The sequence below is a fragment of the Chelonoidis abingdonii genome, chromosome 7, assembly GCF_003597395.2.
Source record: "Chelonoidis abingdonii isolate Lonesome George chromosome 7, CheloAbing_2.0, whole genome shotgun sequence".
Classification (NCBI taxonomy): Eukaryota; Metazoa; Chordata; order Testudines; family Testudinidae; genus Chelonoidis; species Chelonoidis abingdonii.
The window spans coordinates 101235316-101259136 of NC_133775.1; the positions used below are offsets into that span (position 1 = coordinate 101235316).

Sequence of the window (23821 nt, forward strand, 5' to 3'; positions counted from 1 at the left end):
ATTGTGCTAGGTGTTGTAGAAACACACAGGAAGGGACAATACCTCCCCCGAAAAACATACAGGTCCCAAACCTACATTATTGTGGACATATAGGCCACGCTAGTTGCACTGCTCATTGTTAAGATTGCCTAACACTTCTCATTACAAGGCCTTGTTTTCATTTGCTTATAAATAATATTACCAAGCTTTAACCATTTGGATTGAAAGTGTCCAGGCTGAATGGCTCTCTCTGGCTGGATTGTTTTGGAAAGTTTCAGCCAAAACAGTTCAGCCATGGCCAAGAATGAGGCAAGGGAAAAATATAGATGTTTTGCTCATGTTAAGAAAATTCTGGTGATCTTTTCCTTGAGTAGCTCTAATGCCCTGACCGTGCTTTGGAGCAGATCTGGCAGGAAGGGAGCCTTTGTGTCAGGAGTGTGCCTTTTGCCATCTCAATGAATATCTGCCCAAATTTCGGCAAATTAGAAACCTTTTACTGCTGAGTGTGGGAGTTTATGCAAAACCTACATTGGGGTTGCAGCTTTGCTCTGATTGCTTTCTCTGCCAGATGACATGTTTCTTTGCTGCACCATTAATTGTGAAGATATATGGCAAACTCTTGATAAGATCCAGGTCCTGATACAATAAAATATTCCTGCCTAGCCATATGGTGTGGAAAGAGGATTTAGCTAACGCAGTGGAAGTTGCATATTAAGAGTTCAAGTGTGAGTGTATGTCTGCTGCATTTTTAAATGGGGGAAAGAACATGAAATAAACTGCAGCTTGCTGGAAGGTGGAAGGATTTTTCACAAACAGATAATCATTTCCAGCAGAGGCTAAATGAGCTCTTCTGCACTGTTGTACAGCAGAACTAACAAAGCTGAACCTGCAGTCCTGGAAATCATAGAGAAAACAACTTGTCTATTAAACACACAGTGCTGTGTGGGAGACAAAGGGATTGTATATGCAGTGGCATAGCCTCTTACTTTTTTTTACTAGATTTTTTTAAATCATTAAAATATAAGAACTGTCATATCTCCAGTGAGGAGATTAGCTTGGTGCAGAAATGCAATTTATGCTCACTGTATTTTGAACATTAATTATTACAGAGACACTGAGGGTCACTCAGTATTGCAGGAAGGTTAAAAAAAGAGGAAGTTCATAACCCAGAAAGGGAAAAATATCAGTCAAAGTCCAAAATACCCTACAGCTATTACCTCAACAACTACAAGAGATCACTCGGAGGTTGAAAAGGAAGGTGGTTAATACTGTCCCTCTGCCTGGAAAAAAGACTGCAGTTGCTTGTCTTTTGCAGCAATTCACATAGAGTACCAGGGGCTGATCCAGCTACAGGCAATTAATGCCCCCAATACACTGTGACAGCTAGATCTAGCAATTTATGTGGAAGGAGAGATCACAAATATAACAGGGAAAAAAGCAGGATGTGAATTCCTAAACCAGTGCTTCCTATGTGTTGGTCCTGTTCCAATCCCACAGGGCATGCTGGCAATCTTCTCTTTCTAGCTATCCGTATGATGGTGTGCTATGACTTTCCTGGACAACAGCTATAAACCTGGAGCACTTGTCCCATAGGAAGGTACAGTGTCTTTTAAATGAGAACTCAGAGGTTAGTCCTCTAACTTGTAATGAGCTCATGTTCCCTGCAAGTGAAGAGGGGGAAGCAAAGATGGCTCTGACTCACATCGGCTGGACCAGTCCACCATTCTGTTGGCCCAGGGAAGAATGCAGCATGCTTCAGCCATGGCCCTGATCACTCAAAATAACATCTATAAATGGAGGTTGGGAGTGCACACTAGATTTGTGCTACTGAAGGCTCTCTCTGACCTGAGGATCTCCAGTTGTCCTAGTGGGGCAGCTTTACTTCCCCCATGCACACAGGGAATTTAGGATGGCTTGAGGATCTGGCCCTTTGGTTTTTCAGCACCCTTCAGCTCAGAAGATTCTGGTTCCAGGACTGTACATGAACAACAAGTTTGAGGCTACTAGCATGGGATGTCTATGACTTAATTACTTCGATTTTAAATCAAATGATTTAAACAATGAAATCAGGGAATGAAGAGCATAGACTCATAGACAGAAGAGATAATTTACATGATATCCTCAATGATCGAAATAAGCACAGGATGAAGAACCAATGTCGAATTAGAAACGTCTAACTCCTAACAAGAGATTATACATATCCTAATGCTACGTAGTCAAGTTATCCCTGCAACAGAATTAGGAGCTATTACAGTAGTGTCTTGTAATAAAAACCAGCAGATAAGGTGTTTCAGTTGTTGCCATGAATGATGAAGGAGATGGAGGTGATGTGTTGCAGCTGCTGAATTATATGGATTACTATCAAGATTAAACATAGAGTCTATGTTTTGTAGGATCAAGAGATTAACGATGTTTTGAATATGGGATTATGCAGTATTTGGATAAATGAAGAAACACATTTCTGTCACCTATGCTACTTGATTTACATACTTTGCTTAAGTTACATAGATCATTGGGACCTCTGGCCCGTAGATTTATTGGGCCAAAGGCAGACCAAAGGAATTAAACTATATTGAAGTCAGTGAAGGATTAACAGCCAGATTGAGTTTGGCCTACTATGCCATTGACAAATGCATTGCATGCCTCTAAAGTAGGATATTTAAAATAGTTCACCACTGGCATAACTCTTCTCCCCCTAAAGCCAGTGGTAAATTATCACTGATTTCACTAAGAGCAGAGCTAGGCCAGTGATGATAGTGCTTTTGAAAATCTCACCCTACTGCTGAAGAAACAGTTGAAATGAAGCATGATGCAAATCTGAATTATATCAAAAAAGAGCCAGCAAGTAGAAACTAGCATATATAATAATATACAATGGAGTTGCAGCTTTCATCTCAAAACTCCCCACATAGTTAACAAATGATGGTGTACATGTATGACACCACTGGGGTATCTCTGGGTTGGAAGGCACCAGCCAGCTGGAACATAGGACTCCACATATCACTGAAAGAAATTAGTATTTGGTTAAAGACAATGGGGGGATCCCTTAATCTTATGAAAAATGGTTCAGGATCTTTCATGTCCATACAGAGCAGATGGAATTGTGAGAAAGCCCTATGCAGAATAAACTATGTAGTGCTCTGTTGATCTAAATAGAAAGGGAGAAGGTTTACGTTTACCCTCCTGAGAGGAAAAGTTACATAAACCAGTACCTCTCATTGAGAGTAATAGCCTACCTGGGGGGTGTCTGGACAGGGCCCGTCCCTAGGGGCGTGCAGGGCCTGGGACAAATTGGCCTGTATGGGCCTCTCTTAACATTTTTTATATAGGTGAAATCTGTTGTGGGGAGGGGACACCAGTGCTGGCGCCAGGCCCACCACTAACCTCCTGGGCAGGCCTGGTCCCCCGAATGCCTAACCCCCCCCCCCCCAGGCTGGCCTAGCATCCCCCGCACGACGCATGCACACTGATGCGTGGGGTCCCCTAAAGCACGGGTCCCGGAGCGGTCACCTAATTCACCATACCCAAGGGATGGCTCTGTATCTGGGCATGGCAGCAAGAAACTGGGTGGGGAAGACTTACTTTTGACACTAGCCTCCTCAAGAAAGAGCTGAAGAAAAAGTCGTCTACTTTTTCAGAGGGCACTCTACATCAAGAGTCTAACCAGGTGCTCTGAGACAACTGGTTCTGAGACAGCTAACAAAGGGGATTTGAAGGTATTTACAGTTGTAGATGGAAGAGACACAGGTCTGAACATTGTGAAAAGAAAGAGGAGCCCTGGTCTTGGCCAGTGGTGGGAAAGGGGGTACTGTTCAATAAAGAGGTTAGGGTGATGTGTGGTGCTTTGATCTGGATTTAGATCTAGACTCTGCAAAGTTTTGGTTTGGCTTTCCCTCTTTATCGGCTTTTGTTGGAATATATTTTGTCCTGTGGCAGGGACGTAACTGCTATTAACTTGAATGTGCATCAAGGGGAGAATACAATCTGTGGTCTTATACTGGCATGTACTTTTCTCCGCAGTAATAAATTAACTCTCATTGTTCCTACGTCTTTCAAAAGTTTGTATTGTGCTTATACGGCTTTTAAGGGCTGTATTTTAATCAACAAAGCTAGGAACAACGCCTTAACATTGTATTGATTTCAATGCACGGGTACAGCACTAAAGAGCTTGCAAACCAGACCCTCTCCAGAGCTATACAGGAAACCACTAATGGATGACTCAGTCAAACAGTAGTCCAGGGAAGAGAGGAAGGGTATCACAATGCACTGTGTGAAGCAAAACCACTGGAACAATCACAAGGAACGGGGCTCACAGCTGGATTCAGGATGGATTGTCGGTGAAAGAAAAGGCTGTTGCTCAGGGACATCATATTAATTAAAGGGGAATGACTTCTCCTTTAGCCTGAGGGATGTGGGTGATGGGCTGTCTTTTTTGGTGTGGGCAAGGAAGTCCACAATAACTCTCCAATCTCCTCTCTCCATTCCACCACCATTCAAGGATGGGAATTTTGGGGCCTTTTCACCCCCAAACTACTAAGAGAACAGGGTCTCCAGATTACCCCCAGTCTCCTTTCTCCTGGGGTATGTGGGCAGTAATTTTTTTCCTGTTGGGAAACAGAGCCTCTGATCAGCATCCCTGCTCCCCTGTTCAGGGGTGGGGACCCATGCAAAGGTTTCTTCTCTACTCACACAGGGACTCCAGACAGTGATCTCTTTTATTATGTAAATGAAGAGTGTCTTCTCCTACCCCTTCTTGGTATGGGAATCTTATCCTCCATCTCAGCCTACAAGAGGAATCTCTTCAGGATGAGGGCAGTAGTTACTTTCTTTCCCTTGAGTGATGGGGTCTCTTCTGACCTAAACTCACTGGCCAGGACTTATTCCCCCTCAAGTCTTTTTGCTCTCCTTGGGTATATGGATGGTGTCTTTTTCTCCTTTTTGAGGGTGTGCATTTTCCAATAAGGATCTCTTCTCCCCTGTTTGATGTTGGGATCCCACGCAGGAGTTTCTTAGTAGGAAGGAGTATGGAGGCGGGCAGGGAGTCCTTTGCCAAAACTCTGCCACTAAGGGAGGTCAATATGATTTCCATGCCTCTGCTGAAGTCACCTTCTCCGTGCACACTGCCAATCCAGCCTGCCAGAGATGGGTTTTATCCTGCTTGGGCCTCATGAAGGTTTTTCTGAGGAACAATTTTATGGCTTTGGGAGGCACCAGCCTCTAACAAATGTCAGGTGTTTCATGAAAAAAAAAATCCTGCACAGGATACCCCAAAGATCCTAGAAGTTCTGAAAGGCGCCTCCATCCAGCCACCCCGACCTTACAGTGCAGCCCTAGCGGTGTCCAACATGATCAATAGGCTCCGTGGATTTTTCCAAGGAGCAAGGTCTGAAAACGCCCACGAAGGGAAGTGGCTATAATCAATCTTGTTTGCCCAAATTTCTGCCTCCTGCCTGAGTGCAGAGGGAACCCACCTCTTCCCAGGGCTTGGGATGCTCTTTCCCTACCCTGGCTGTGCTGCGAGCCAAGGGGGGCGGGAGGGGGGACTTTTGTGGGAGCCCCTTGTTACAATGTTGGTCACCATGACATGTGGGGCCGTGTCTTCCCACCTTCTTAGGGCAGGGGGTCCCCAGGCGTGTGGGGCTGGGAGCAGAGGAATTTGGCAGCTGGCACAGTGGGTGTGGTGGGGCCCCCTCTTGTCCCCTTACCCGCCCTGGAGCCCGGCAGAGTTAGGTGCTGCTGCGGCTCAGAAAGGAGCCGACCCCCCAGCCCCGAGCTGCTCTCTCTGCCTCTGCAGCCGCATCGGCGGCCGCGCTCGGCCGGCAGATGGCGCCAGATCTCGCCGCTTGGCCCGCGGGCAGCGCGGCGCGCACCTCCAGACAGGCGCACAAAGCGGCGGGGCGAAGCCGTGTCGGGGCTCGCCGCGTCTCCGACCCGCAGGCAGGGAACGAGCGGCGGCAGCGGCTGCACGCGCCGCGCTGAGCCGAGCCCTAAGGTAAGTGCCTGCAAACTTCGCGCCGCGCGCTCCCCTCTGCTCGCGGGCTGGCTCCTGTCCCCGGACGGGGGGCTGCGCTGCGGGGTTCGCTGGGGCTTCTGCGCCCCGAAGTTGGAGGAGGGCTGCAAGGAAAGGCAACTTCTCCCCCTCCGCGCGGGCAACGCCTGTCCGCCCCTGCCGGGCTGGGCAGTTCGCAGCTTGGTTTCGGGGCCGGGGTGTTGTTGGGGGGCTGGTTGGAGGCTCTCCCGGCTCCGAGCCACCTCCCCATCCAGACAGTGCAAAGGCTTCCCCGGGCAGCGCTGCTGTGGCAGAGGCAACCCCCCCACACACACACCTCGCCCCCAAAACCTGGCTGCCGCTCACCCCCCAGCTCTGCTCTCTCTGCTGCTCCTCTCTTTGCAGATGACTAGGATAGTGGTAATTGTTGCTTGGTGTTTTCTGCAAGTGGAAGCCAGGCATCCAGAAACCCTCCCCAGTCACCACAACAATGGCGATTTCTTGGACAGCGACAAGTGGCTGAGCACCGTTTCGCAATATGAGAGAGATAAATACTGGAACAAGTTCAGGGATGTAAGTACTTCTTTCTTTACCAAGGTGCCTGCTTTTCAGTGTATTTCTCCTGTCTTTTAGTGGCAGTGGGTAGGGGAGAGAGAGAAGTGTACTTGGTGCCACCGATTGCTGCTGTTTGGGCTTTAGTGTTGTCCAGAGTAAGATGTTTTAAAAGCAGAAGCCATGGACTAATCACACTCAAATGATCAATAGCATTTTCAGTTAGATGTCAGCCAACATATAAGAGTGTGATCTTGACTATTCTATCGGGGAGTAACTTTGAGAAGTTTCTCTGCCTGCTGATTAAGAGATCAGTGACTGCGAAACGATGAAATGTATTGAAAAATGTATTGATTCCAGACACAAGGTAGTAAACCCTGAAACCTTTTCTCCTGTATACGTGGTAGAAAAATAAATCTGGCAATTGTATGATCAGTTCTGCTCATGGAAATGGTTGGATTAAGGAAGCAATTTTCTGAGAAAATTTTCTTGTAACAAAAAGCAGCATGAAATAACTTAAAAGACCTTCCAGTATGTATCTGTGCAATGGAATATAGCTACTTTGCACTGTTTGTTTCAGCGTATTATGCTGCAGAAAGGAACAAGTCTTGAATTCCCATAGTTTCCATGCAAAGGGGTACAGTGAGACAATGCAGTAGGAGGTGAAATGTATTACCTGGTGCTCCTTTCGGTCTTATAGACTAACGTTTGAGAAGAATATTGAGAGACAAGCTTGAGTCTATTCAAGTCTGAATAGGGGTCACATGACTACTAATACTGACGATGATTAAACACAAAGTTGTTAAATATTCCTTATTGCATATGTTTGCAGTGTGATTCTATAAATGGGCAACGAAAGAAGGGAGTGTAGCCAGCTGGCGGTTACATAGAAAGAACATTGTAAGGAAGGACTGGCAGTATATGTTATATTAAAAACATTATATTTTATGCTTTTCATCCTTGACGTTGTGTTAGGCCTTGCAAAGAGTGGGGCAAGATGTAATAATTAAAATAGCACCTAATTGTCTGGTTTTTATAGACTGAATCTTAATTGTGGTTGTGGATTGCTATCCTTTTGGGTAGGCAGGTTGCTTTTTTGTTTATCTATCTTTTACATTTAAACTTTAGACTTCCTTCATGGAGTTACCAATGACTGCCTAGGCTCTTGCTGTCATAAGGAGCTCAGTATGCTAGAGTGTTGCCTTAAAGTTGGTAGAAATTAATGTCAGGAAATAGGTCCATGATCTCTTGTTATAAGGTCCTTCTGTTGAGTCTGAAGTTGTTTTCTGTTGATGAAACTTAGGAAAAGCTGTACATATGCAGTGCATGTGCAGCAGCTACTATTTTAACAAACGGTTCCTACAAATATATACATATTATGGAGTCACAGATATTTAGGTTAGGAGGGACAATTGTGATCCTCTAGTCTGGCTTCCTTCATAACAGAGATGATGAGGTTTAACCCAATAATTTCTCCATCAAGTCCTGTATAATGATTTAGCAGTATTCAGAGAGAGGGTGAAAGCTATTAAAGGCTAATCAATCAATACAACTCTTCCTTTAATTTGGAGGCAGAATTTTAATAAGGGTTTCCCAATATCTTCCTACAGTTGAGTCCCTTTGCTTTCATTCTGAGTCCTTCCAAAAATTATTCTTAACCTGAAACGTATCATTCTTCTTCCAGCTGAAAGGCTTGAAGAAAGTTTAATCACCTGGTTGTGTTTTCTTTAGTTTTCCGAATGGAGTTGTCTGGGAAATTATCTTTTTTCCCTTATGAAAAATTTCAGTGAAAATAATCTTTGATCACAGTCGTCAACATTTTTGTTTGAAAATCGTTTTTGGGGGCAGGGGGTTTGTCACAAAACCAAAAATAATTTTAGTTTTCACAACCAATAGCTTTGAAGTTCAAATTTTCAGTTGTCAAAAACCAAAATATAATTATAATTTTTTTGACCAAAAAAGCACTCAAAAGTTTTGAAGAGAGAGAATTTTCTTGAAATTTTTTTTCCTGTTTGTTGCCAAAGCTATATTCTAGGACCAAAAAAAAAACATTTTTAGAGAGAAACTTTTGCACACCTCTATATCTAAACATAAGCAAAGGAACTTTTTGAAGGGATTGCTCAAATATCTTTCTGCTTAAATTATTTAAATAGTTTTGTTTATACTCATGTGAAATCTGAACTGGCTAATCAACAATGATGAAGGCACACATAATGCTAAATGATTCCAAAAATGGCATAGTGAGTACACTTATGAAGTTTGCAGATGATACCAAGCTGAGATGGGTTGCATGTGCTTTGAAGAAAGAATTAAAATTCAAAATGATCTTGACAAACTGGAGAAATGGTCTCAATTAAATAGGATGAAATTCAATAAGGACAAATCCAAAGTACTACTTATGAAAGAATAATCAATTGAATAAATACAAAATGGGAAATGACTGCCTAGAAAGGCGTACTGCAGAAAAGGATCTGGGGTTGTAGTGCATCACAAACTAAATATGAGTCAACGGTGTAATATTGTTCCAACACAAAAACCCAAAGAGCTAACATCTGGAATGTACTACCAAGAGTATTGTGAGCAAGACACAAGGAATATTTTTTCCACTCTACTCAGCACTGACAAGATCTCAGCTGTAATAGTGAGTCCAGTTCTGGGCACCACACTTCAGGAAAGATGTGGACAAACTGGAGAAAGTCCAGAGGAGAGCAACAAAAATGATTGTCTAGAAAACGTGACCCACGAGGAAAGATTGGACTGGGTGGGGGAAGGGTTTGCTTAGTCTGGAGAAGAGAAAACTGAGGGGTACATAACAGCCTTTAAGTATATAAAATGTTGTTTTATAAAGAGGAGGGTGATAAATTGTTCTCCTTAGCCACTCAGGACAGAACAAGAAATAATGGTCTTAAATTGCAGCAAGGGAGATTTAGACTAGACATTAGGAAAAAATCCCTAACTGTAAGGGTAGTTACGCACTGGAACAAATTACCTAGGGAGGTTGTGGAATCTATGTCATTGTAGGTTTTTAAGAACACGTTACACAAACACTTGTCAGGGATGGTCTAGATAATACTTAGTCCAGCCTCAGTGCAGGGTACTGGACTAGATGACCTATCAAGGTTCCTTCCATTCCAACCTTTCTAGGATTCTATGATCAACCTGATGCTGCTTATGTGACTTACTAGTGGGTGGGGCACAAAGACTCTTACTCTTCTAATGGGGTTGCACACATGTTTTGCCAGTGTTTGAAATAATAAAAACCTTCTTGCGTTCTCATGGTTGTGTGAGTTGTGCTCCTGATAGCTTTATTTTACTAAAAATGTACTCATGAATGTTGTGTGAAATCTTACACACTCACACAAGTCAGGAAATTTAAAGTTATGGATTCTGCAACAACTGTACACCGCACATACTTTATATATTTATTCAGGGTCAAATACTCCATGAGAGAACCTGCTTAAACGTAGCAAAACTAGTGTGGTTCCACACTACCTACAATTTCAAGGCAATGTTCCCCACAGATCAATTGATGAACCTTTTTGTATAGAAAGCTCATAGTGAGAATTAAGTTACAATGAACTGTGACCACTTTACCCCTGAATTAGAGCAGCCACATGGGGGTTAATGTGCTTTGAATTATGAGCATTGACTTCATGGTTTTAGTTGATTGGCCTTAACTTTTCTGAGTATCCCAGTGTAGACATCCTCTAAGCATATAGTAGCAACCAGCTACACAGGATGCAGGTGCTCTGTGCACCACCATGGGAAAGGTCTTTTACTCCCATCTACCATGTACAGCAGGGCTCTCCAACATTTTTAAGCACAAGATCACTTTTTGAATTTTAAGTGCAACCCAGCATCTACCCCGCCCCTTCCCCAAGTCCCATTCCCTTCCCTTTGGCCCTGCCCCACTCACTCCATCCCCCCTTCCTCCGTTGCTCATGCTCCTCCACCCTCAGTCACTTTCACTGGGCTGTGGCAGGATGTTGAGGTGGGGATGAGGGGTGCAAGCTCTGGGAGGGAGTTTGGGTGCAGAAGAGGGCTCTAGGATGAGGCGGGGCCATGGGGTGCTGGCTCTGGGAGGGGGCTCAGGCTGGGGAGGAGGTTGGAGTGCAGGAGGAGTGTGGGCTCCTGCTCTGGGGTGCTTAACTTAGGTGGCTCCCAGGTGATGGTGCAGCGGGGCTAAGGCAGGCTCCGTGGCTACCCTGGTCCTGCGCCTTCCCCAGAAGCTTCCAGCATGTCCCTGCAGCCTCTAGAAGGGGCAGGGGGTCTCCACATGCTGCCCCTCCCTGCAGGCACTGCCCCGTCTCTCCTATTGGCCACAGTTTCCCGCTCCTGGCCAATGGGTACTGCGGGGGTACAGGCAGGAGCGGCTTGCGAAGATCCTCTACCCCCCACACACACGCAGGGATGTGCCGGACGCTTCTGAGAGCGGCCCGGGGCCAGGCCTGACAGCAAGTCCGCCTTATCCCTGCTGCGCCGCTGGACTTTTAGCAGCCAGAGGCTGCGATTGACTGTCAGAGGCACTGCAATCGACCAGTTGATTGCGATCGACTGGTTGGTGACCACTGACATACAGCATCTCTGGCTAAAGTATTTTACTTAGGCTTTGCAGATGGGCCCATCATTTTACATGATGGAATTAAAGTTGATACTGTAGGGCCTGATCCTGCCAATGCTGTTGGGCAGAAAGTCTGACCCTGTGCCATTGATCTCAATGGGAGTGAGACTGGGGCAATAGTTATTACTTGTCCAATTAACTTCAGGGAGTAAGATTACTCATATGCATAAGTGTTTGCCCAATTAGGGCAAATATATACAATAACTGAAAATGGTGCATATGCACAGCAAAGCTGAGAGATGGTTGCTGTAGTAATGGGAACTCTGAACACTTCTTTGTACTTGTCTGCATGTATAAATCTGTCGTAATATTGCGTTAACGTCATTTTTGAAATTGATGTATAATTAAACCTGACATTTTAAATCGGGCTTCTTTAATTTCTGGCAATATTTTGCAAAATGAATTGGTTCTTTTGCTGTATCAAGCAGTGGTCCAATGTGGTCTGTTCTGGGAAGATAGCTATTGATTGTCTTTTTAGTACAATCTATATTTCTTTTGGGCAAAGACTGCAGGATGGTTGCATATGACGGCCCAGGAGTCGTTACTCTTTTATGAGAACAGAGCACTGAAGTGCACCTCAGAGAAGTCTGCATTATATATGCATGATCAGGTTGGTGTGGGGGATATTTTTTTTTTTTAAGGACTGACTAAATTTTAATAGCATGAACTGATGACCTTTCAAATCATTAAAAGACTTTAAAGCAGTCAGTTAAAATGAGCTCTTTTAAAATAAATATTTTCATGTCCTACAGTACCTGGACATTGAGCTGATTGGGTTAACTTTCTGGATTGCTTTTCTAAACTGTGAATAAATTCTTTTGTACTAACTTCACAGTGTGTATTTTTTTCCTTACTTTTTTCATAGCAGGGCCACCTGGGGCGGGGGGTAAGTGGGGCAATTTTCCCTGGACCCCGCAGGGGCCCCATGAGAATATAGTATTCTATAGTATTGCAACTTTTTTTTATGAAAGGGGTCCCTGAAATTGCTTTGACCCAGGCCCTCTGAATCCTCTGGGTAGCCCTGTTTCATAGTCATTGTAGGTTTCTCCATTTATAAACTGTGCAACAGCTAATTGCTTTGATGCTTTCAGAGAAGGGCGCTGTGATGGCTTAAGATGGTTGCACTATGGATGGAGTAGGTTATGATGATTCACAGTGAATCAGCACCATTACAGACATGACAGATTTGCTGTGACTGGGTAGAGGTCAGTCTGATGTGCATGTTGTCAACAAGCTTCTTCACCTAGGGGCCTAGTTCCTGCTCTGGGGTAACTGCACTCATTGAACTTGCATTGGGTCTAAATTTGGCCGTTAGTAGTTTAGGAAGACAAGAATGAAGTTATTTCTTATTTGCTGATTTTTGAATTTGTGCTTAGAAGATGAAATTTTTAAATGCATTACTTGCAGTTGCAATTAAAGTTATTTAGATGCCTAAACGCTGCTTATATCATTGCAATATTGTAGAGTCTACAATGTAAATAGATGCCTAAATAACATCAGTTGTGCCTACAGTTTCTGCTGAAAAAAGTTAGACCCAGCTGAAATTGAGAAAAAACAAATACACAAAAAAGGCCCATATTTTTGTGTCACAGAAATATTTTTTCCTTCAGATATGTGCTGATAGCTCCCACTCCATGGTTTGAAAGCAAGATGGCAATGGGTATCCAAGGGTTGAATTAGGCCCTTTGATGTTTCTCAAAATACAGTGTAAGACTTCAATTCTGTAATCAAATCTATATAGATCAGGGGTTGGCAACCTCTGGCACGCGGCTTACCGGGTCAGTTTGTTTATCTGCCGCATCGGCAGGTTCGGCCGACCGTCCTCCCACTGGCCACTGTTCACAGGCCAATAGGGGAGGGAGGAAGCTGCGGCCAGCATATCTCTGCCAGGGTGCTTACCCTGACGAGTCGTAGGGTGACCAAATATCCCAATTTTTATAGGGACAGTCTCGATTTTCGGTATTTTTCTCATATAGGCTCCTATTATCCCCCCAACCCCTGTCCTGATTTTTCACGCTTGCTGTCTGGTCAACCTAGCGAGCCATGTGCCAGAGGTTGCCGACCTCTGATATAGATGGATGTTTGTGCCTGAGTAGATGTCTGAAGCCAAAATGCAGTGAAGTGAGTTCTTATGAGCCTATGATGTGAATAACTGTGTGTATTATTGTGAGTAATAAGCCTGTCTGCCACAGCTCAAGGTGTTTGTGGAAGTCTGGCACATAAGGCGTAGTATGAGTCTTCTCTTAATGTTAGGTCTGTCGTTAATCAAAACTATATGGCTGAACTAATTCTATTACTTCCAACTAGAAGTCATGTCTGCTACATTATATTAATACTTATAAAAATATTAAAATGTAGTAGGTTCAACTAGTTGTATATTAAGCTGCAAAAATTTGAAAAAGTTAATTGAATATAAAGGCTCCAATTATAAGGAATTTCAGAAAGAAAGCTAAAAATCTTGGCTTTAAGTCATGCTTGCGCATGGCAGAATGTCAGACCAACTTCTGAGCACTATTTAAGCATTCTCCAAATTTTCTATCTTCTGGCGTTTTACGGTGAGTGATAATGCTAACATCTCTTTTTAAGTGTAGAGCTGCTTGAGGAATATGTACTCAATGTAATACGGTGTATATGCATAATAAACAGGGCATGAAGTGGTGTCCTCTGCATATTTATAATGACCAGTTCCTCAAACTTAGCACACATGAGCACTGTGAATAGTTACGGTTAATTTAAATATATTGCTTTCCTGAGATGCTTGTGATACAATTGGCCCCCATTATTCCATCCCTGGAAAAAATCACAGTGGTGGGATGTGAGGAAGGGACTCTCTGCAAGAATTCATTCATGGAGGTTCCTGTACCTCATCCTGCTTGACCTGTGAGTTTGTCCAGGGGCCCACCCTCATACCTGGCAGGGGAGTGTGAGCTAGTGAACTGAGCACTGGATTGAGAATCAGAAGATCTGAGTTTTTATTCCCAACTCTGGCCTGTTGTGTGACCTTGGCAAAGTCACTTTGCCCCTTTGATACTCCTAGCCTCCTTGTCTGTCTTCTCTATTTAGATTTAAACTCTGAATCATTTGGACTGCTCTCTCACTTTGTGCTGGGTGCTGCACAAACACAACAGGGCTTTGATCTCAGTAATACAAGTAAATAGCAATAATAATCCCCAGAGATCCTCCATCCACGTTGAGGACTGTGCCTTCATGCTGCCTCTGGTCTCTGATGGTGCGGGGTGGGGGATGCTGCCTGGTAGTGCAGCTCAGTTGGAGCCACATTGTCAGGGATTCCCCTGACTGCAAATGCACACAGGGCTCCATAGAAAAAATTATACAGTCCCAGGCTATCTTGTCCTTTCTGATCTAATTTCCACATTGCTCCCCGTCCGTCCACCCAGCTTCTTCTCCCCTTGACTCTCTCACTTTCCACTCCTTCTTCCAGCTCAGACCCCTGACATGCCTATATGGGATTCATAGGGTGGTGGGGATACTACTATGAAGGTTACTGAGTTCCCTCACGTAGCTTTGTGGAAGTGGAGAGGTCCACTTGCGCAGATATAGGGGATACAGCCTGGCCCATAATTGTGCTATATAGCAGAGAGGTCTCAAATCAGCAACTGGCTAGGTTTTGTGATGGAACACAGAAGGACCGTAGCCTTTTATGTCAGAAGACTCAAATTCCAAGTTTGCAGTGTTAGCCTATGTTCGTGTGTATAGACTCCAGTGGACCTGCACCTGCTTACACCATGGCTGAATTGGGCTCCGTATATTTACCAGGCACATCAGCACAGTCTGGCATGCATGGCAGTGTCTGTTCAACAAAGGAACAATACTGGATTACATGGGTTGTTGCAAAGCAGAAATGAGGTGCAGTGACCAGAGCTGTGTGCCAAAGCTTAAATAACAGCAGCAAAAAACTAGGGCCATGATCTGACTAAATTAATTCATAATCTGTTTTTAAAGAGGAAAATATGCTTTCTAAATATCACTACTTTTAATGTCCTTTTCCATGCGGGCATTTTCCTTTTGTTGTGGACAAGGAGAAAAATAGTGGCATTTAACACTGGAATAATTAATTCAGAAGGTAGAGTCCAATATGTATAATTAACTGACACATATAGCTTGCTTATGAATGACCTGAGATTCTAGTGCTAAATAGGTCACTAGAAAAGAACAGAGTTAGCTTTAATTTCATATTATATGGGAATAAAACTGTGATTTGGAGCTTGATGGCTTCCTCCCTTATGGAAAAGGCCTACAGAATTTAATCACAATTATATCTCTGGTATAGAATTCTATAGGTTTTTAAAATGTCTATTAAATTCTACAGGGTTTTAGAGTAACCATTAAAGGACTGTATTGGTTTTGTCCATATTAAATTTTATAGGACTTTTACCCATAAGTGTGGCTTTATTACCAATTTAAAACTGTGTCTGCATCAGATTCCTTAAAGACGAGGAAACTATAATATGTTTCTGGATGTAGATTGTACAGTTTGAGCATTGCAGTGGAGCAAAAGGACATATTGATGTAGAGGACATGCTGTTCATTTGGAGGGACAAAAGAGAAATCTTCTGTTTTTTTGCTGAATGAGAAATGAAGAAAGAATCTGGAAGCTCAAGTACCTGCACATGGCAAATAGTGAGAGCTCCTTCATGAATGGAGAGGGGCAGGCAAATCAAACCCATACCTCTGTACTTAAGGTATGCATTATTTTTATATTCTCAAAACCCAGCTGTCGTCAAACAGAAATAAATGTGGGCCAATTCCATTGTCAGCAATATTAGTGAAATCCTAGGAACCATAGAACCAGTATAGCTGAGAGCAGAGTGTGTCCTTATAGCTCTAGCTACTCATTAGAGTAGGTATAAAGCACAGCGGATTTTAAAGTAGGCATATTAGGCCACATTCTGTTATGTAATGATGTGGCTGTATAGAAGGGCTTGTGATTCTCTGCTCATAGTGTGTGATTTGAGTCTTTCTTATATTAGTTTTATACTTATGACCTCGATGGGGTTACACCGGATTTAAGGTAAAGGAGGATCAGCCTTATTCATTCAGGTTTGCTTAAATATATGAACACAGATGCCTCCATATTGTTTTCTTGCTTTTGATTATTAGTGGAGGAAATTATGGTACAGGTCTGTCGCATCTTACGCGCATTTAACATGCATGATTTCAGCTTTATGCGGTTGGCAAAAACATAAAAAAGAGAGAAAAATAACAATTTTAATACCGTACCTGTAGTGTGGGTGATTCTGCCCACCATTACACTCAATGTAACTTTGGCTATGTGCAATTTTTGCTTTATACGCTGCCTGTGGAACGTAACCCCAGCATAAGATGCGACAGACCTGTAACTGAATGTACAAACAGTTGGAGGTGTTAAATATACCAACATTTGTCTTCCTTCCGAGTGACCTATGTTTGTAATGCTAAACAGGCCACCAGAGCTGTACAGCATTATCAAATAATAGAGTATTAAGGTTGAGACTTGCCTGGCTGTAATCCACCCATCTCCTCTAAAATCCTCTTTCAAAGGTCATTTCCATTTCTCATTTTGCATGTGAACAAATAACAAGTGTTTGTTCAAAAACAACAAGGAGCCTGGTGGCACCTTAAATGCTAACTGATTTATTTGGGCATAAGCTTTTGTGGGTAAAAAAACCCACTTCTTCAGTGTTTGCAGATTCTTCAGTGCTTGTTCTGAATTTGAGGTGATTTGGAGAAATCAGTTGTAAGATGCAGGACTCTGGGGAGGAGGATTGTGATGTTCATGGTTTGAAAACTCTGTTCAAGAATTCTTTAACACATCTCATCTTAAAAATTGCTTTTCCTTGAAACATCGAAAGATCTAAATGAAATCTTGGCCTCATTGAAGTCAAGAGCAAAATAGTCTTTTTGACTTTGAGACCAAGATTTCATTTTTAGTGAATAGTGTCAAATCTTAGACAAGGAAAGGTGAAAGCTAGTCACTGGTGTATTAAGAAAATTTGACTAGTTCACCAGGCTGTGATGTACTTTTAAAGGGTGCCACGTGACTGGAAGTGATCTAAAGGTCTAGATGTTCACCCAGTGTAAATCAGAATAACTCCATGGGAGTCAGTGGGGAGCCAGTTTATCTAGAAATTATGCATTGTACAAACTAGGAGTAAAGGTGGGAAGACCTGAGGATGGTCTCACTGGAGAAGAGTTAAACATGAAAGATTTGAATGTTTGGAAACTCACACTTATGGCACCAAAAATGACCTTAATATTTTTGCCTTCTCTAGTGAGACCATCCTCAGTCTTCCCATCTTTACTCCTACTTTGTAAGATGCATAATTTCTGGATAAACTGGAACACCTCTGCTGACTTCCATAGAGCCATGCTGATTTACACAAGACCTAACCCTTGAAGTCTCTTCCAGTCACATGCCACCCTTAAAGGTTTCTCCGTTTATAGTGCTTGTTTTTTATTTATAACTTCAGCTTTCTTGCAATGTATTTTCCCCCTAAATTACTGATATATCTGAGACTTCATCTTAACACAGTGGTTTTGTCTGGGGATATAGATAGCACTTCCTTGGTTATCTCATCAGTGGGTTTGTTGTGACAGCCTAGCAGCTAAAAATGGAAGTACTCATTTGAACCGAACTCCTATTCTGTGAGTTTCAAGGGAAGATTATGTTTCAAAATACAGTTTATGGCTAAAATAATTGCCAAGTTACTAAATAGAGGATTTAGCAGGAAAACTTTTGTGCCTCAGTAGATCAGTCCTTGCCTGTCACCTGTACAGCTTGCTATGTAATGCAGGGGAACAGAAAATCATTCTCCTGAAATAGGTGCAAGTGGACTTAAATTAATTCTGCGATCTTAGCTCACTTCTTAATGAACTTTGTATTATAAATCCACTTCACAAAGTTCCCTCTCCATGACTGATAGAAAATGTGTTTAAATAAGGCCAGTGCTTTAGGGCTAAGGTTAAATCTGGTTTTTGAGAGAGACCCTTCAAACTTATCCTGCCTTAAGGTCAAATGAGAAGGGAAGCTGTGGTGCTGCTGTCTCCCAGTCAGGGCAGGATTCCCTGGGAATGGCTAATGGGACATGTGGATGGGTCAGGTGCACACAGCTGCTCATTTGTTATAGACCAGCATCTGTAACCCCCGCCTATCTTATGACCGCAGAACACTGCATATCTGCTAGCCAGTTGGGAGAGCTGCCGATGCCCCTACCCTGCAAACCATGCACCACTGTCCACAGTGCCTAGCAGTTCCATGGTTATTCAGTTGGGAACCTGTCCAGTCAGTGATGTCGAGACAGTGAAGGTTGTCTGTACTCATTAGCATAACTATGCAGCATAGGTCAGGCATTGGTTCTTCATTCTGTTTAAATAGAAACAATTATCTCCTTTAAAACAAAACCTGCTGCATTATTTACATGCTACATATCTGTTGGCAATGTCTATATGATAAACAGTGGGAATGTGATTCCTTTTTTCCCCCAAATATGGATTTTCTCTCCATTTACACTGGTCTGATATGCAGGACAGGAAATACTGGATGTTAAATGTCGTTGGTCCATGAGTATCTTGTGAACCATCAGGACTAGAAGCGAGTGTTTTATCCCATGGAGATTTTTAATGTCCCTTTCAATTGGTGTGACATATTTGTTTCTAACATGAGCGATCTCACCGTAGCATCTCTACGTTATGCATAGAACAGCTATTTTAGATCACCTTCAGAAAGTTCCTAAAATCCATTGGCTGCAATTTCTTCCTGTCTTTATATCTTCATCCTCTCACTTAGAATGACTGGCTTGTCACATCTTCTGAAGATTGCAGTCTTCCCAAACTCATGGCGTTAAAATCTTTTGACTGTACCACATTGTGTAATTATCCACATTATTTCAGTATGTATTCCTCCCAATCCATTATAGCGAGGCTTGACAGAATTTAATATTTATTGTTTGTTATAATTGATGGATAATATTGGTTTATTTTAAATTTTCTTATAGCACAAATGAATGTGTGAAGCATTTTTTCAATATTGATTTAAGTTTTTCACAGTTGTACAAAATTATGGGAGAATCAGAGTGTGTGTGGGGGTCAAACAATTATTTACGGAGAGACACTGAGATTCAAAAATGTTAAACCTTTGTATGTCAAAATATTAAAGTAAACTGCCTTAAATCAAACTCTAATAAATTCTCAAGCAGCAAATTTGGTTATTATCAATGATAATATTTTTGTCAGTTTGTGTGTGCATGGTGAAATCAGCTTTTATTGACCTTTTACCAATAAAAATCTAATTCTTCCAAGCCTAACTATAACAGATTCAGATCAATGGTCCCTGTATAGTTCTGAAAATTTTGCAGTACACTTAAACCCCACAGCAAAGTTTCTGTAACCGAACTGTAGCAAATATATGGCCACCTCTCCCAGTCTAGTGTAGTTTGAACACTCTGACTAATGAAAGAATGCTGTCATTTATATACTGCTCTTTTATGTGCCAAGATCCAGTATATTAAGTCTTTAGTCTCTTTGATTTCAGTGAAGTTTTCCCAAGCTTATTGAATGTGCTATGCAAACTCTTGGTCTGGGTGTGAGTAGTAATCATAACATGGCGAAAAGGGTTACTTTGTAAAGATCAGAACATTGTTTTCAGAAAGTTTTATCTAAACTTCAGGAAAAGTCTTGAAGAATTTTGTATTTTCCTAGGACTCCAGATTTCCTGTTGTTGATTATAGCAGCACACACCCATTTCATCTGAAACTGTTATCCAGATCTCTGGCATTATCTGAATCCCTGGAACAAGGGAATGGTTTGGATAATGGGGAGTTTTGGATAATAGAGCAGATGCCCCCTCCCCACACCCAGGATTGTTAAGAGAAGCGCCTGGAGTTGTCACCTTGCTGCTGAGGAATGGCTCCTGAGCCAGTGCAGGGAGCCTTCTGCAGCCTCACTGTCATAGGAGTGAATGAGCAGGGCCATGACAGTGGAGCTGCAGAGGGCTCCCTGCTCTGCTGCAGGGCTAGTGACATCCAGTCCTTGCAGGCGCAAGGTGCAGGGACGGCTGCAGTCCTCGCACGAGAAAGGGTCCTGACTGGGGGTCTTTGCCCTGCACCTTGCACATGCAGGATGGAGTGTTGCTGGCCCTGCAGCAGATCAGGGAGCCCTCTGCAGCCCTACTGTCATGGGAGTGAGGGAGATAGAGTAGAGATCCCTGTCAGGACTGCGAGGAGAAGTGGCTTCTGGCTATGGAGTACACCACCCCACTGCTGCAAATGAAATCAGTCTCTCCATGCTATTCAGATAATTTGGAGTCTACTGTTTTCTACTATGGTAGCACCCAGAGACTCAAGCCACAACTGAGGACTTGTGCAAGGAACTGTGCAAACACATAATGTAGTTGCTTCCCCAAAGAACTTCCAGGGTTACATTTTTCCAAAAAGATGCCTAAGTTTCATTTTGAGAAGAGACTTGGGCATCCCCCTCCACACCTGCATTGTTACTTCATGCAAAGCCATTCACTTGGGCTTTAAGCAGGGAATTGAATTTCATCCAGTGGGTGCAAAAAAGGACCAGGTCTGAATAAATGCTTCCAACAAGCATGATGTGATTTGCAAAGGGCACTGACAAATAGGTTAGGCCCAATATTTAGTTTTGATTTTTAAAGACAGCATGCATTTAATGGATGTGTGTGTCATTTTTATATCAGTTAAGAGAGGTTTTGGTCCTTGAAATATGTGAAACTTTAACTTTGCAACATTGTCCAAGTGCATGAACAACGGCTCATGGGATTGATTGTGATCAGGGGAGTTAAGTTTCACTCTTTATGCTTAGCAAAATAAGGCTACAAGTTTCTGAATTTTCTGAGTCACCTTATCACTAAACAACTTAAAAATCAGATAGATCTAGTACAGTGTGTTTGTGGAATGGGTACTGTTAAAATGTCTGAGAATGTTTTGATGTTTGTTTGCTAACTAACAAAAAGTGAACCGCATGGGGTCGGGGGGGGGGGGGGTTTTTCCACTTCGGTAAACTAAATGAAATTTTGGAGAATTATTAATCACACTTAGTGTTTGTACACCGCTTTCCTCTTTTGAAATGATTAAGCTTTATGATTGGGGTTTTCAAAGTCAATGGGATTTGAGCACATAACTCCCCTGGACTCCCTTGAAAATCCCAGTGAATTATCTACATTTTACTGATGGGAAACAGAGGCAGAGAGAGTTAAGTGTTTAGTAATTTAGGAAATTAAGTCCTATTAAAAGTCAGTGGGAATTGATTTTTAAAGAGCTTTAGGCACTTTTGAAAATTTTATCCTAAGTCACTTGCCCAAAATCGGCAGAGCTGGTAATAGAGCCTGGCTCTCCTAATTCTTAAACTAGTAACCAGTTCAGCAGAGAGTGGGAAACTAGTTGATAGCATACTAATCTATGATCTTATTACCAATTAACTTTCTTCAGCTGGGGGAAAAGATCAGCAGTGATCCTGTGTGAAAGACTTTTAGTTTAATTCTACTAAATAAAGAGCACAAAATGATTAACTTTACAGAATTGTTTTCATTAATCATTAAAATAATGTACGTAAATATATTACAGTAAAATCTATTTGGTAAGCACAAACAGGGTCTTATTTGACCAATTAAGACAAGACAGTACATGACAATAGACACATTAGTCATGTTTATTGATGAGTGATGAATCAGGAGAAATATCCATCAGTGATTATTAAATTTACAAGTGATAGGAAGAAGTTGTTTTTTGGTCTTGTGTTTAAGACACTGGGCTGGACTTCCTACATTTGGCTTCTGGTTCTATCAGAGACATCCCAGGTGGCTTGGGGCAAATTACTTAGCATCTCTGTGCCTCAGTTCCCCATCTGTGAAATGAGAATAATAATTCCTTTCTCCCAACCTCATTCTGTCACTTCTATTTACTGTATAGGTAAAATGTTCCAAAATGGGTAAGTCTTATTGACTTTAAAGCAGACTGAAGTTCCTAGTGCCTAAGTTCCTGCAGAAAATGTCTTCAGCACTTTTGAATATTTAACTCTGTAAGCTCTTTGGAGCAGGGACTGAATTACTATGTGTTTGTACAGTTTTTCTATCTGTAAAATGGAAATGATGATACTGACCTCCTTTGTAAAGCATTTTGAGGTTTCCTGATGAAAAGTGCCATATAAAATCTAGGTGGTGGTGGTGGTGGTGGTGGTCTACAACATAAGATGACCCTATTGGAACGATTCAGCAGCCATCCTAAGGCAGACCATAGAGCACCCGCACAGCTACAGACATGACCACAACCTGCTGGATGCAGCCTCAGTAGCAATACCTTGGCCATACCTGCCCTACACAGCAAGTATCTACCTGCAACATCACCTCCCCCACACGCTGCCATGGAGTAAGATTCAAGGAGTCAAACTCCTTGGCCTACAGAGAGGATACTCTGCTTCTCTGCTTGCCAGCTGCACCCTGCACTGCATAGCTATGGCCATTCTGATGTGTATTAGCCCTTCTGCAGCCTTGGATGAGGTTAGTGACAGGATTCTGCCTTTTGTGCCTAAGGAGCTGTCCAGTGCTGAATCATTGGATGAGGTTCTTCGTATGCATCATATAATAACACCTAGCTTTTATATTTTGTTTTTCCTCAGTAGACCTCAGAGACCTTTACAAAGGAGGTTAGTAGCAGTGTCTCCATTTTACAGATGGGGAAACCGAAGCACAGGGCATTAGAATGTTTTACCCAAAGTCTGCCATCAAACCAGCGGCAGAGCCAGGAGTAGCACTCAGGGCTCCTGAGTCCCAGATCTATCCACTAAACTACATTCTGTGCTAGAATCAAGAAAAAATAAGTTTAAAGGGTTAGGTCCAAATGCTTTCCGTGGATGCATGAGTATCTGACAACAGAATTTACTTGTTGAAAATCATCGCTGGTGTTGGATGAATTTTGTCCACAGAATCTAGATTAAACCTAGCAACGATCTAGTTTGACATTGTGTGAATATATCTTTATACTACATATACACATGATCCTCATGATGGCGTATTGATATGGGAGTAGGTATTTCCCCGGGGAAAGTATTGCTACTATGGCTGAGATACCATTCACTACAGATTCCATGTGTGTTGATTTATTTTAACTTTATATTTAATTCCGTCTGTTGAAACTGTGTACTGATGGTAAGTTAAAATCTTGTGATCATCTTAACTTGCCTGAGACTGATGAGAAAGGAGAAGGCTGTCTTTTTAGTAACTCACCACTCTAATCAAAATCAGTAGCTGATCATCACTACGTCTCTTCAAATACATGATAGCGTTTCCATGACCAACCACATTCATTAAACACAACCAGAAATCCCACATTACATTTGGCTATAATGTAGATAACAGCCTGCAAAACAGAAACTGCTGCTGAAAGGAAATATTTTAAAAGCTGGATTTTAAAGTTGAGAATGTAATTAGAAAAAATGAGAGAACAGGCAAACCACTGCAAAATTAATTGTGCATAGTTGCTATCACATGAGGAGATTCAATGGGACATATTTCTTTACTTATGAGGAGACCTCTGATAACTCATTCCTGGCTACAAATCTTATCAATCTCCTTGTTCATGAGGGTAAATGTCATATCTGACCTACTCTGTATCTCATCTACATAACAGAATTATTTATTCCTTTATTGTTATAGTAGCTGGGCT

General features: G+C 42.4%; 1 protein-coding gene across 1 annotated transcript in view; it reads left to right on the top strand.

The window, feature by feature from the left end:
• Positions 1-5887: 5887 nt before the first annotated feature.
• SPOCK1 (SPARC (osteonectin), cwcv and kazal like domains proteoglycan 1) overlaps positions 5888-23821 on the top strand; it is a 511507-nt gene continuing 493573 nt past the window's right edge. Inside the window, exons 1-2 of the mRNA XM_032780550.2 lie at positions 5888-5971; positions 6374-6541. Of these exons, the coding sequence (XP_032636441.1) occupies positions 6374-6541 (168 nt within the window). The 5' untranslated portion in view covers positions 5888-5971. The remainder of the gene's footprint in view (positions 5972-6373; positions 6542-23821) is intronic.